The sequence below is a fragment of the Pelobates fuscus genome, chromosome 1, assembly GCF_036172605.1.
Source record: "Pelobates fuscus isolate aPelFus1 chromosome 1, aPelFus1.pri, whole genome shotgun sequence".
NCBI classification, from domain to species: Eukaryota; Metazoa; Chordata; class Amphibia; order Anura; family Pelobatidae; genus Pelobates; species Pelobates fuscus.
The window spans coordinates 29,638,539-29,654,610 of record NC_086317.1 but is presented as its reverse complement, the minus strand read 5'-3'; the positions used below and the strand labels follow the sequence as shown (position 1 = coordinate 29,654,610).

Genomic DNA, 16,072 nt, shown 5'->3' with positions numbered 1-16,072 from the left:
AAGTATCCTTCCAACTCATAAAAAAAATAAGCGACAAAACAGGCCGATACCTCCTTTTGTAATGCATAATCAACAACACTCACTACACACTGGTTAACATTTACGGCCCACATAGTAACCACCACATCTTCTTGGACCACGTTCTCACTCTAACGGAAGCCCATAAATTTGGAGAGGTCATTGTTGGAGGTGATACTAACTTTATTGTCGATCCGGGCTCAGATATCACCTCTTCAACCAAGATATCACACCAGACAACGAAACAAAGGGCGCGCACAACCTCACTCATAGAACACACCCTAACCATGCACGGCTACATCGATATCTGGAGGGCCATTTACCCCCTAGGAAGAGACTATACCTACCATTCTCTAGTACACAACACTTACTCCTGAATCGACCGCTTTTTAATCCCTTCATCGCAGTTCTCCACAATTGCTAAAACTCAGATAGGTATTATTTCATGGTCCGACCATGCGCCGATCACAATCTCAATCAACACACAATATCCCACGAATGGGAACCGTACTTGGCGATTAAACGATTCGCTGCTTACTGATCACACACTAGTATCACAAATATCCAAAGAGTTGGAAACATACTTTTCCATAAACAACACAAAAGATATAGGGGTAGAGTCTTTGTGGCAAGCCCATAAAGCAGTCCTTCGAGGACAATTTATTAAACATGCTAGCTACAACAGAAAACAACGCATGAAAACACACATAGACACACTCACTGAGTTAACCGCACTTTCCAGTACAAACAAAAAAACACCATCGCATGATACCACAAAACGAATCCTCCAACTCCAGTCCAAATTGAGAGATATGGAGTTGGCCAAAACCACATACTTGCTTACTAAGATGAAAAACAGATTTTTTAAAGAGGGAAATAGGGCGGGGAAAGTATTAGCAGCCCAACTTAAAACACGAGCTCTGTCCTCCAAAATAGCATTTGTTCATACCAAAGAGGGGGAAAAACTCACCAACCCGCAAGAGATAACTGAAGAGTTTGGCAAATACTATAGTGAGTTATACAATCTAACAAAATCGAATGACTGCCATACACCCAGACAAGAGGAGATAGATGCCTTCCTGAAAGACATTCACCTACCTACCCTCAATCCAGAAGAATGCCAGAAACTAACACAACCATTCACACCTCGGGAAATTGTAGATACCATCAAACAACTACCGAAACACAAGTCGCCTGGACCCGATGGGTTCACAAACCTGTACTACTATACCTATAAAGACATTCTGGCACCACACATGTCTACAATGTTTAATCAATGCTTTAGCACCGGGACTATGCCCGCTGCAATGCTTCAAGCCCACATAACAACCCTGCCGAAACCCGGGAAACCCCCAACCCATTGCCCTAATTTTCGCCCAATATCCCTCTTGAATTGCGACACCAAAATTTATGCCAAACTATTGGCGAATAGAATAAACCCCATTTTAACCCGCATTGTACAATATGACCAATCAGGATTCGTTAAGGGAAGACAAGGTTCTGATAATACTAGAAAACTTCTCAATATAATATCCCATATCACATTGGAAAAGACTGAGAGCCTCATGCTGGCTCTTGATGCAGAAAAAGCCTTCGATCGGCTTAATTGGGCATATATGACATCAGTCCTAAGTAAATATGGCTTCCCGCAAGAGGTGATTCGAGGAATAATGACACTTTATAATAACCCCACAGCCCAAGTGTACCAATCAGGATTCATTTCGTCCCCTATTAGCCTTACCAATGGCACTAGACAGGGCTGCCCTCTCTCTCCGCTCCTCTTTATACTTGCCCTAGAACCCCTAGCCCACAAGATTAGACACGATCCACTTATCACAGGAATACATATAGGAAATACCGACTATCGATTATCGATGTTTGCCGATGATATTCTAATCACCATTAGCAATCCAGAGACGTCCCTACCACGCATCATAAGCCTTCTACAAGATTATGGTAAAATCTCACACTATAAGCTTAACAAATCTAAAACACAAGCACTTCCATTACACTTAACCACACAGCGAGTTAATACTCTCCGCCAAACCTACCTATTCGACTGGAGACAGACATACATTACATACTTGGGAGTAAAACTAGCGCTTCATACTCACAAAACAGTAGCCCTTAACTACGGCCCACTGCAACATCTATGTACATCCCACTTTCAGACCTGGAAACGTGTCCACCTATCGTGGCTAGGCCGCATCCATTCCATCAAAATGACACTACTACCCAAAATTTTATACATTTTCCGAATGTTGCCAATACATATCGAACCCCGGCTCCTCAAAAACCTCCAATCTGCCTTAACCAGATTTATCTGGAACAAAGCACGACCACGGTTGCCTATCTCCCTACTCCAACAAACACAACAATCAGGGGGTCTAGGTGTCCCAAAACTAGCCGCCTACTATGAAGCCGCCAACCTTGAAGCTGCCATTCGCCTACATGCCCCCAGACACACACTCCAATGGGTGGACATGGAATGTGACAAAACACACCCACACTCCATGCTTCATATAATGTGGTCCCCGAAACTATACAGACCTCCCAAGATGACGTTATATCCCACCACCATGTTAACGCTTACATTTTGGGACAGACTACTTGCCAACATAGCTGAGAAAGGAAAATTTAGCACACAAGCCCCAATAGAGGCGCTAGAAAGGCTTACACCATGGTTATCCCTAAAAGCTTGGCCTGCACACAGTATTCACCGCATCAAAGACTTATGCCAACAAAAAGAAATCACAGCATTCCCAGACCTACAGGCAAAATATAAATTACCTAACTCTCTTATCTTTCAATACCTACAATTGAAAAGCATTATTAAAACTAAGGTGACAACACAACCCAAACTCGCACCGCAACAGGCGACCCATATACTAAATATTATCTCCCGCTGCCACTCGGCACCGACTAGACCCAAATCGCTATCACTCTGCTATAAAACGATAATGGGAGAAATACCACCCCATTCTTTCAAATATGTAACACAATGGGAAAAAGAGGGGCTACCCAATCTCACAGCAGAACAATGGCTTCTAGCGCTTAATGCCCTCCAAGGCCTCACGCCCTGCTCTTCCCATTCGGAAGCCCACAAAAAGGTAATTTATAGATGGTACCTTACTCCACAGAGACTCCATCAAATATACCCCACCGTGACCCCGGAGTGCTGGAGGTGCGGGGCGAGAGAAGGCACCATGACTCATATATGGTGGAGCTGTGATGAGATTAAACCTTTATGGTCACTGGTTCAACAATTTCAAAAAAAAAACACTTGATTACACAATGCCTCTGACCCCCTCACTAACCCTCCTGCTGCTATTCCCGGCACACTGGAAGAAGGAAGCAAAAAAAATTGCCTCCCTTACCATATTAGCTGCAAGGCACCTGGTGGCCAAAAATTGGAAAAGCACTAAATGCCCATCACGCAAAGAACTGATGAGCAACATACACCAATTTTATAAACACGAGGTATTCGCCTCGGAATCTTATACACAAAAAACACAGACGGAACTGATATGGAAACCCTGGCTCCCCATACTAGACGACTAGACCCCTTTACAGTGTGAGATGCGAGCTCAACAAAGCATCGCATACGAACATTGTCAGGTTATACCGCATAACTCTTGAGTCACCCCCGGGATTTAACATGAGATATTGAATCAAGGTTCACGGGAGCTTCATACTAATGTGGTGTGATGTTTAACACTTGTTAACTGACCATATAAGATGTCATGTACAAAATAGTTTAATACGCACGAGGAGGAAAAGAACTGGTCAAATCGCCCCTCTTCCTCCCCCCCCCCCCTTCCACTTCTTTTTGAATTTTGTAACCCTCTCTGTTACCCTTCTCTTTTTGAAAATGTAAAAAATGTGCCTAAAGAATATATGTCACAATATGTATTGAAAATGGACATCATATATACCTTGTTACGCTGTTGTGGCGAACCAAGGCTGTTTGTTATCTTATGTGCACAAGAAAAATAAAGAATTAAAAAAAAAAAAACAGGAAGTCCAGATTAGAGTTTGCCAAACAACATCTAAAAAAGCATTCACAGTTCTGCAACAACATCCTATGGACAGCAGAGACCAAGATCAACTTGTACCAGAGTGATGGGAAGAGAAGAGTATGGAGAAGGAAAGGAACTGCTCATGATCCCAAGCATACCACCTCATCAGTGAAGCATGGTGGTGGTAGTGTCATGGCGTGGGCATGTATGGCTGCCAATGGAACTGGTTCTCTTGTGTTTATTGATGATGTGACTGCTGACAAAAGCAGCAGGATGACTTCTGAAGTGTTTCGGGCAATATTATCTGCTCATATTCAGCCAAATGCTTCAGAACTCATTGGACGGCGCTTCACAGTGCAGATGGACAATGACCCGAAGCATACTGCAAAAGCAACCAAAGAGTTTTTTAAGGGAAAGAAGTGGAATGTTATGCAATGGCCAAGTCAATCACCTGACCTGAATCCGATTAAGCATGCATTTCACTTGATGAAGACAAAACTGAAGGGAAAATGCCCCAAGAACAAGCAGGAACTGAAGACAGTTGCAGTAGAGGCCTGGCAGAGCATCACCAGGGATGAAACCCAGCGTCTGGTGATGTCTATGCGTTCCAGACTTCAGGCTGTAATTGACTGCAAAGGATTTGCAACCAAGTATTAAAAAGTGAAAGTTTGATTTATGACTGTTAATATGTCCCATTACTTTTGGTCCCTTAAAAGATGGGAGGCACATATACAAACTGTTTTAATTTCTACAGCGTTCACCTGATTTGGATGTAAATACCCTCAAATTAAATCTGAAAGTCTGCAGTTAAAACACATCTTGTTTGTTTCATTTCAAGCCCATTATGTTGGTGTATAGAGCCAAAAAGATTAGAATTGTGTTGATGTCCCAATATTTATGGACCTGACTGTATATCTATTAATAAATGCTCATTCGTGCTCACCCCATTAATACTAATATGCAATTTTCTTTTGCAGGCTCTGATGCTGGGATCAACACTACTGGCAATAACAGATTTAGCACAGGATATAAGGTGCACAATAAAAATGGTAGGTGTTCCAAGAGTTTTTTTCTCAACGTTTTTGATAAAGAGCAATATGAATACATTACACTTCTTGTGCTAAGGTAGAGATATACTGATTGAGTATTATGATAAAAGAGCAATAGGAGAACTGGCGAGAGTCAGGAAAGAATGCTAGCTGGGATACATCTGGTACAGATGTAGAAGAAGGTTTCTGTAATTGGATTGGGTAAAGTAAAAGGGTGTCACATTCGCTTTATAAGCAGAGCACACATTTCAGTCAGTGCCTGGTTGTTTTGTTACCTGACTCAGAACTAGAGATGTCGCGAACATGAAATTTTCCGTTCGCGAATGGCGAACGCGAACTTCTGCAAATGTTCGCGAATGGGCGAACCGCCATAGACTTCCATAGGCAGGCGAATTTTAAAACCCACAGGGACTCTTTCTGGCCACAATAGTGATGGAAAAGTTGTTTCAAGGGGACTAACACCTGGACTGTGGCATGCCGGAGGGGGATCCATGGCAAAACTCCCATGGAAAATTACATAGTTGATGCAGAGTCTGGTTTTAATCCATAAAGGGCATAAATCACCTAACATTCCTAAATTGTTTGGAATAACGTGCTTTAAAACATCAGGTATGATGTTGTATCGATCAGGTAGTGTAAGGGTTACGCCCGCTTCACAGTGACAGACCAAACTCCCCGTTTAACGCACCGCAAACAACCGCAAACAGTCCAGGAGGCTACAGGACTCACCCACAGCATTGGCAACAATACCCGGCAATCTATGGCTCCTGAATAGCATTGGCAACAATACCCGGCAATCTATGGCTCCTGAATAGCAGTCGCAGAGATACAGCACCCACGGACTGGTGATCCTTAAGGTGCAGCTAAAGCCAATTTATCTATAGACAGTCATAACAGTTAACCTTTCCACATCATATACATGTTGCAATGCATAGTCTCTGAGAGCGGTTGATCACGATTCATACTAGGATGTCTTCCATGTTTTAGTGCAAACTAGTCTAACTACTAATATAGTTGAAACATGCTACTTTTATTCATGCCAGACAACCATGCAGGCCAGACTTACAAACATGCCAGGGCCAGTCATAGTTAACCACCTCAGATAGTAACATGGATCCCTCTATATACAGAGTAAACATGGCTCCCTCTATATAAAGAGTAACATGGCTCCCTCTATATACAGTGTAACATGGCTCCCCTCTATATACAGTGTAAACATGGCTCCTCTCTATATACAGAGTAACATGGCTCCCTCTATATACAGTGTAAACATGGCTCCTCTCTATATACAGAGTAACATGGCTCCCCTCTATATACCATGTAAACATGGCTCTCTCTATAAACAGAGTAACATGGCTTCCCTCTATATACAGTGTAAACATGGCTCCTCTCTATATACAGAGTAACATGGCTCCCTCTATATAAGGTGTAAACATGGCTCCTCTCTATATGCAGAGTAACATGGCTCCCTCTATGTACAGTGTAAACATGGCTCCTATCTATATACAGAGTAACATGGCTCCCTCTACATACAGTGTAAACAAGGCTCCTCTCTATATACAGAGTAACATGGCTCCCTTTATATACAGAGTAACATGGCTTCCCTCTATATACCGTGTAAACATGGCTCCCTCTATATACAGAGTAACATGGCTCCCTCTGTATACAGAGTAACATGGCTCCCTCTATATACAGTGTAAACATGGCTCCTCTCTATATACAGAGTAACATGGCTCCCTCTATATACAGTGTAAACATGGCTCCGCTCTATATACAGAGTAACATGGCTCCCTCTATATACAGAGTAACATGGCTTCCCTCTATATACCGTGTAAACATGGCTCCCCTCTATATACAGTGTAAACATGGCTCCACTCTAGATACAGAGTAACATGGCTCCCTCTATATACAGTGTAAACATGGCTCCTCTCTATATACAGAGTAACATGGCTCCCTCTATATACAGTGTAAACATGGCTCCTCTCTATATACAGAGTAACATGGCTCCCTCTATATACAGAGTAACATGGCTCCCTCTATATACAGTGTAAACATGGCTCCTCTCTATATACAGAGTAACATGGCTCCCTCTATATACAGAGTAACATGGCTTCCCTCTACATACCGTGTAAACATGGCTCCTCTCTATATACAGAGTAACATGGCTCCCCTCTATATACCGTGTAAACATGGCTCCCTCTATATACAGAGTCTTTTTTCTAAAATCTTTTTCAGCCCCAAACTAAGGCCAAATAAAAAGCCATCATAGCCGTCGAACTTAAAAATAAAATAAAAAACCTGAGCGCAAAAAATTAATCCATCTTCACCCATGGAGGGCTCCGCGCAGACTAGGGTATTAACATATACCCTATTGTTACAATTGTTACTTGAAAAGCATGAGGAATGCCGTTGGGGTACCACATGCTCATTTGTTATACCTCCATGCACTACAAAAAGAAAGAATTAAAAAAAATAAAAAATAATTAAAAAAAATGTATGCAGCTTCCAAATGAATCTAAAATGGATGCTGTCCAGGAGGTGGGAGGGCCTGGGAGGGAGGATCTGCTGCTGATTGGCTGGAATGTGTCTGCTGACTGTGAGGTACAGGGTCAAAGTTTACTCAATGATGAAGAATAGGGGGCGGACCAAACATCGCATATGTTCGCCATCCGCGGCGGACGCGAACACGCGATGTTCGCCAGGAACTATTCGCCAGCGAACCGTTCGGGACATATCTACTCAGAACTCCTAGCATTTGTTTCCCTGTGTTTCCTGTCCTTGCTGGTCTCCTGACTTTGCCTGCTCTCTGGATTCTGCGGATTGCCGCATGCCCTGACCTCTGGACCATCCGACTCTGATTTCTGCCTGACCATTCTTCGGATACCTTGCTTTGGATTTTTCTGTTATTTCATTAAAGCCCCCGTGCCATCACTAAACCAACAGAATCCTGTTCTCAACCGCATGATCTCTGTGAAAGGGAGATCTGTTACTGCACCTGAGTTCCAGGACTCACTGGCATACCTACCATGGTCGCAGGGTTTGTGGCTGCGACCAGGCCCCTCACTCTAGGGGGCCGGCCGTAGCCACGACCCCTGCAACCATGGGCCACCTGGATACATTCTGGGCCAGTGCACAGCTGCACCTGCCCGGGTCTGCAGTTCCTGATGCTGGCAAGAGGGGAGAGCTACGCTGCTCTCCTCTTGCCTGTGTGTGTAGCGTGGCTGAGCATTCTGACAGGAAGTATACTTCCTGTCAGACCAGGGACCGTGTCGAGAAGTAGGTACAGGGTGGGGAGAGGTAAGAATGGGATGCAGGGAAGGGGGGAGAGAGGGAAGGATTAGACACATGGAGGGGAGAGAGGGAGGAATTTGACACAGGGAGGGGAGGGAGAGTGAGTGAGGGAGGAATGGGACATATGGAGGGGACTGGGAGAGAGGGAGGAATGGGATACATGGAGGGGAAGGGGTAGAGGGAGGAATGGGATACATGTAGAGGCTAGGGAGAAGGGTATAGGATGGGGCTGGTAGGAGGGGCTGGTAGGAGGGGACACATGGAGAGGCTGAGGGGGAGAAGGAATGGGACACATTGAGGGGTTAGGGGGGAGGAGGGTATGGGACACATTGAGGGGCTGAGGGAAGAGAGAGAATGGGACACATGATGTGGAACTAGGTTCGGGAATGAGACATAGGGAGGAGCTGGGAGGAGGGAATGAGACGGGGGGAGAGACATATGGGAGGGGGGCGTCAGGGAAATTTTCGCACTGGGGCCCGGTGGTTTCTAGTTAGGCTTCTAAACACGACCCCAGTGGTTTGTTACAAAGGGACACTAAAAGACTCCCACTCCCACATAGGCACAGCAATGGTAAAACACACAATCAATCACTGTTGATATGCTTCCTTTAATAGCTGAAGTGAATCTTGCTTGGAAATATAAAGATTTGTTTTACTACTGCTCTGATTTTCCTTCTATTGGCCACTTCTCATTTGATTTGTGGGTAAAATGTCTGTCCCATATCCATCAATTATATTTTTACACCTCTCGATTGGACAGGAGATAGAGCTCACACCATTGGGAAAAATGATTGTACATCATGGCAAACTAAGCTGCTTATTTTCCCCCACCCCCCAAAATCAGATTCTTCTGTATTCCATTCTCCTATCCAGTTTCTATAGATGGAACTCCAAATCATGAAAAAAAGGATAAGGCTTGTCCATTTCTCACTTTGTTTATTTAATGATATGACCATAAGGCATTTCAAAGTTGCAGAATTCAGATGAATTCAGATTCGTCAAAATTTTGATAAATCACAATTATTTTGACACTGAATGCAGAAGCCTAATATACAATATATAGTCAATGACAATGTACATGGTTTATGCAGTTGGATGGGCCATTCCACCTCTAGCACTGAAAGATGTAAGGGTAGGGTAGTTAATTAATTGAATAAAACCACCCATGGGAATATTGGAAAGTAATACAGACAATTCAGAATGAATTTAAATGTTAATTCACATGTTAGTAGAGATGTTGAAGGCAATGAGAAGGACTAAATGTTAGCTGAGATGAAGTGAGGAAGAAGCTGAGAAGTGCTTGAGGAAAACGAGATGACAAAAACTGATGAAGATGAGGTGATAACGGATTACATTGTGGTTAAAAGTAGTCCAGTTCATTCAGAAATCCCGACAATCTAGTTATTAAATAATATATATATTACACCAGGCTAAAATAGCAACCATATATTAAATTAAAACATGAAACAGTTACTTACCCTGAATCCTTATTGAGCAGACACCCGGCAAGGGAGCTTTTACCTATGTGGAAAAATATAGAAGGTTACAAAGAGATTTTGCCATGATGGTGATCTCCATAAAGATAGTAAGAGAGCTCACAGAAGGATATCAAAAATAGAAAAAAATCACAAGAAGAGCCATACAATAGAATAAAAAAAAATATAACTCAACGTATTTTGTATTTTCAGTCTTCAATGATAAGAATATGTATCTACCTATTAACCCCATTCACCCAAAGCATGTCCATTCACCAGAAACAAATTTCACATTCATTCTGACACCTTGGAAATATATGTTTCATTCTTTAGCATCTACCCATTCGTACTGATAATGAATATATGCTCATTTTGCAGTATACTCTTAGGATATAGCGTTTCATGCTTGAGAGCCTGAAAGCTAGCTAATTTACACACCTAACAATCTACCCATTATCCCTGAACAATTGCTTATTCCTACTAAGAACCTAAAATTATATTTATTTTGAATCTTCTCATTCATCTTGAGAATCATTAGGTATATTTGCAGTATAAGCTAATTTTCTCTGAAATTGCAGTAAAGACTCTTAGATACCCTGAGCATTCTCTGCTTGAACTTAGTTGATGTTTTTGCCTCAAATTTCCTGTTCTCTTTTTAAGTGCCATATTTGTGTGATTATAGATAAATTCTATAATTTACTATTGCATTTTATATTTCAGGTACCTAGAAGAAAAGTGATTGTTGTCATAGCACTAATGTGTACATGTCTTGTGTTTTTGGGGATTTTCGTGGAGGTACAATTTTTGAATGTCTGCACCATTTGCTATCAAAGAGATTCATATTATAACATCAGCCTTGAACGTAATGAGACATTTTTCACTCTTTTACCAAATATAAACTGCAAAAAGAATCCACCTTTTCTGGTTCTGCTAATAACCAGCACCCGTGATCAACAAGCTGCACGAATGGCAATCCGACAATCATGGGGAAAGCCGAGAACAATCCAAAAACAAAATGTGGTTGCCTTCTTTCTTCTGGGTTCCAGTGTGATAAGGCAACATGAAGACCAAGCCAATCTTGTTGACGAACACAATATATATAATGATATTATTCAGAGGGATTTTATTGATGCATATTACAATCTAACTCTTAAAACTGTTATGGGTCTTGACTGGATTCATCATTTTTGTCCAGAAACAACATTTGTGATGAAGACAGATACAGATATGTTTGTGAATACAATATATCTTGTCGACTTGCTTCTACGGAAAAAATCAACAACAAACCTTTTTACTGGTTTCTTAAAACCAGATGAATATCCTATACGTAACATTTTTAGCAAGTGGTATGTAAGTAGACTTGAATATCCTTATTACAAATATCCACCATTTTGTTCAGGGACGGGTTACGTATTTTCTGTAGATGTGGCACTGAAGATCATCAACATGACATCAATTGTACCATTCTTTAAACTAGAGGACGTCTATGTAGGACTATGCTTGGACAAACTTAAAATACCTTTACAGGAGCTTCATACCAAGCAAACCTTCTTTCCCGAACGGGTGTCTTTTTCAGTGTGCAACTACCGAAATATCGTAACTTCCCATGGAGTACAACCGAAAGACATTCTACTTTATTGGGAAGCCATGGAGTGGTCAGAAACTGAAAAATGCTAAAAAAAAAAAAAAAAAAAATCACTGCCCTTAAATGTTAATCAACCTCTCTGATGTGGAAAAGGACCTAGCCTTGTAGTATCTTTCCAAAATAAACACAGTGTCAACGTGAATGTCTTTTGTCTCAAGTATAATCTGTTTGCACATTAGACATGTTACGAGTTATTGATGGCAAGCATCTTTTCGGTCATTAACATACTATTTTATTTATACTAAAATAATTGTCCAGAATCAGTTTCATTTTGTTTTATATGGCTTGCTTGTTGTCCTTTATATATATATATTTATATATATATATATATATATATATATATATATATATATATATATATATATATATATATATATATATATATATATATATGTAAGAAATGTAAATAGGGAAATCCCAAGACAAGTGGAAACTTTTTGCTGCAGTTGTGAACAACCTCATACGTTACAAACGTTATAATCACAGCTTGACTACGTTTGCCTATATTTCATAATTAGGTTTTCAATTACTTTCTTTCTGGTGTTTAGTGCTAAGCTGATAATAGATCATTGTATTCTCCAACCATCATAAATAAACAAAACTAAACATTAAATTGCATATTACTTGAAAACTACCTCCTGCAATCTCCTCTGACAAAACTACGGGACTTAATTGCTTTTAATAAAATATGACCATTTGTTATAAAAATGAATAAATGTTTTTGCCAGAAGACGTCTGGCAAAAACATTTCATTAGTTCATAATAAATGGTCATATTTTATTAAAGAAATTTAGTCAAATAGCCTTGTTAGAGCAGATTGCTTAACCCATTCAAGACAATGTTTCTCTATGATTAAATTGACATTCCAGAAATATGTTATACTGTTATTAAGAGCGGGTTTAGGCAGAGGAAAACTTTATTGTTAGTAATATAAGTTTGTATTCCCAACACTAAAGTGCTCCTTTAACCCCTTAAGGACACATGACATGTGTGACATGTCATGATTCCATTTTATTCCAGAAGTTTGGTCCTTAAGGGGTTAAACAAAACTGTTTTGGTGTATAGTAAAAAGAATGAAGCGCTTATGTATTATGGAGATTGTATAATTATTCACCTTTAGGAAATTGAGGGGTGTTCCCTTGAGTGCCAGAAAAAAAATATGCGTTCATATCTATAAAAGATATTCAGGCATAGTATAGACTGTATATCATTTTACAGAGATTAATATAATAATATTTGGACTCACAAACAGAGAGCTATAGACCCAGCTCTGGTGTGTATCACTTCTGGGTCCTTTTAGGCGACCCACCCCTATTATCAGAATTAAATTTATTTTCCTACAGTGGGGAATGAAAGCACAAACGATTGCGCAATATTGCTGATGCTGTTCTTAATATATAAAGCAGATTCCCAAGTGAGTACTTACAATATCCGGAGTCAGTATTAATGACTCAATTCCACAGCGTTGTGCAGGTTTGGGACTGCACTCCCATCTGTTCCAGGATAAATTAGTAAAATAAAAGCTAAGTTTGTTTTCTCCGGTTGAAGAAGCCACAGTGAAGTGGTGAAACGCGTTCCGGCTTTAGAGGACATTGTTCTGTTTTTAAAAGGACACTGTTGCCTTTTTCTATTTTACATTTTATTATAATAAACGTAGCTTTTATTTTACTAATTTATCCTGGTTCCAGAATTCATTTTATCAGATGGGAGTGCAGTCCCAAAACTGCACAACGCTGTGGAATTGAGTCATTAATACTGACTCCGGATATTGTAAGTACTCACTTGGGAATCTGCTTTATATATTAAGAACAGCATCAGCAATATTGCGCAATTGTTTGTGCTTTCATTCCCCACTGCAGGAAAATAAATTTCGTTCTGATAATAGGGGTGGGTCGCCTAAACGGACCCAGGAGTGATACACACCAGAGCTGGGTCTATAGCTCTCTGTTTGTGAGTCCAAATATTATTATATTAATCTCTGTAAAATTATATACAGTCTATACTATGTCTGATTATCTTTTATAGATATCAACACATATTTTTTTCTGGCACTCAAGGGAACACACCTCAATTTCCTAAAGGTGAATAATTATACAATCTCCATAATACATAAGCGCTTCATTCTTTTTACTGTACAATTTTTCGTTTGTGATTTTAGAAGGTATCGCATGAATACATAGCAGCTGATTTTTAAATATTTATATGTATTGGCAAATTAGAGAAGTGGTAAATAAGCGCTGGTCCTTATCCAAATTTCTTGTTTTGGTGTATAGATCATGCCCCTGCAGTATCACTACTCAATTCACTGCCATTTAGGAGTTAAGTCACCCCACCTCCTATAGAATGTAAGCTTGTTTGAGCAGGGTCCTCTTCAACCTATTGTTCCTGTAAGTTTTTTTTTGTAATTGTCCTATTTATAGTTAAATCCCCCCCTCTCATAATATTGTAAAGTGCTACGGAATCTGTTGGCACTATTTAAATGGCAATAATAATAATAATAATAATAATAAAGTCACATTGTTTATGCAGCCCTAGTTACATCTCTCAGTTTAAGTTTAAAATAGCCAAACTGGAATTATTCAGCTAGGCTTTCAGTTCTGCGATTCAGGTTTTAGTTTTGAAATTCTCTTTGAATTCTCACCGTAGTAAATAATCCTGCATTGAACACTCATGAGTTTTGCAATCAAAATGCTCAGAGTCAGGGTAGCAATAAAAGAATAACGATACATGGATTATCTGCATATGAAAAAAGAAAGAGAAAGTGTACTAATTGATTGTATGTATGTGCGATATATTAATAATTGCTTGCAATTTTAGCAAATTAAATCTGTAGGTTAAAACAAAAGCAAATATAGCAGATTATTAAAATTCTCTAAATCTACTATAGTCACAACATGGCTATTTTTTGCCTCAGTTTTGAAGTATTGGTGCTCTGTTTCTTCCAGCTCCTGTAATAATGAATTGGCTGGTAATTTGGAGGAATGAATTTAATTCTTGCTGATTTGTGTTCATATAAACATATAGACAAGTGGGGGAATAAGAAAATTGTCTCAAAAGGATGTGAGTCCCTTTAATTGAAATCCTAGTCATATGATGTGTTTTATCAGTCAGGACTAATAAGTGGATCTATCTGAGGTTTCTTTTGTTTGTTTCATTAGTTGTAAAGAAATTATAAGCAAAACTGTGAAAAAAAACTAAACAGATTTCTGAGTCAATTCAAAGCAAATTAAGGTAAAAATCGTCCTCTACTGTGAAATTAAAATATAGTAAAAGTGGCAAAAAGGCAAGAGTTACGAATACACGGAATCTCAGAAAAGTCTTGATCACTAAGAACTTGCAAGGAAATGTGTTCTACCGTATGCATATTGGGAAACAATTGTTTATACTACTGTTTTGTGAATATTTTTACATTTATAGAGACTTTTGATATTTCAATAATTTTTAAATAAAATAAAATATTATATTTTAACAAACGTAATGATTTGAATTATTTTGTGTTGTTTTTTTTACAGTAGTGGTTCCCAAATCAGTCCTCAAGGCACCACCACCCAGTTCAGGATTTAGGACTACCAGTTGTGTCTAAGGGGTTTTATTTTTTAAAAACACCTGAGAAACAACTGGGTAATCACTGATTCCTCGACTGGTGGTGGTGCCTTGCAGAATGGATGATGATGATTGATGATTGGAGGAGGAGGAGGAGTGCTTTTAATATTGTGGCCGATCAGTGTAATGATGAACCATGTATTATGGGGAAATAATATCAGCAAGAGATTAAAAGTTTATTACAATTTTTCTTTTTTTAATCCAAAACAAATTGCATACATTAATAGAGTTATTTCAGACACAATTCTGCCAATATTTTTGGTTTGGAATCTCTATGTGGACCAATGCAAATTTTTCTTTGGTTTAGAAAGTACATACGTTCCTTATTTGATACACTTACGTAAGATTGCCACATATAAGGAGAGTTTACAGGAACTCTATAGGCACTTTAAGAACTTCATCTTATATTTGTTATAGTGTCTGGAGTCCTTTCCCCCTGTCCTATCACCAAAACACTTTTTTTCTCTCTAAATAGAAGGTTTGGAAGCCTGGTTTAAAGCCATGCCACTGAACATAGACTCAAGGGCTTTTACTCGATGGGTCTAATACTGCAACATACCGTGACGTCATGTGCGCATGCACAGTGCCATCACGGTCGTCAATAGAGGAATTGTAGGACCATCATGGCATGTGCCTATGTTTCCCAATGCTCCATGAGAGGAGCACTGAATTGTCTTGTCATCATGGAGAGGAATGAGGAAGAGGTCTTGGCAACTCTGACACATACTCAGCACTGGAGAAAAGGGGGGTTATTTATTTATTTTAGTTTTTTAAATATACGCGAAGGAAGGGCCAGTTGATAAGGGGCATCAGAGCTCTAGTGGTAGAAATAGAATATGTATATAAATGCTACAGTGTTCCTTTACGAGGTAGCTCCCTAGTTGGATTTTTTGTAATTTTACCATCTCACCTGTTTAGTAGATAACTCCCTAAATCAAATTGGTACCCTTATATGATATTGGCATATTTTATG

General features: G+C 39.7%; 1 protein-coding gene across 2 annotated transcripts in view; it reads left to right on the top strand.

The window, feature by feature from the left end:
- The window catches only part of LOC134602356 (beta-1,3-galactosyltransferase 5-like), a 106,677-nt gene extending 95,138 nt beyond the window's left edge, over window positions 1–11,539 (top strand). For both annotated transcript variants that reach the window (XM_063447167.1, XM_063447176.1), the window contains exons 3-4: window positions 5,015–5,086; window positions 10,572–11,539. In XM_063447167.1, coding sequence (XP_063303237.1) covers window positions 5,021–5,086; window positions 10,572–11,528 — 1,023 coding nt within the window. In that variant the 5' untranslated portion in view covers window positions 5,015–5,020 and the 3' untranslated portion in view covers window positions 11,529–11,539. The remainder of the gene's footprint in view (window positions 1–5,014; window positions 5,087–10,571) is intronic.
- Window positions 11,540–16,072: the final 4,533 nt, after the last annotated feature.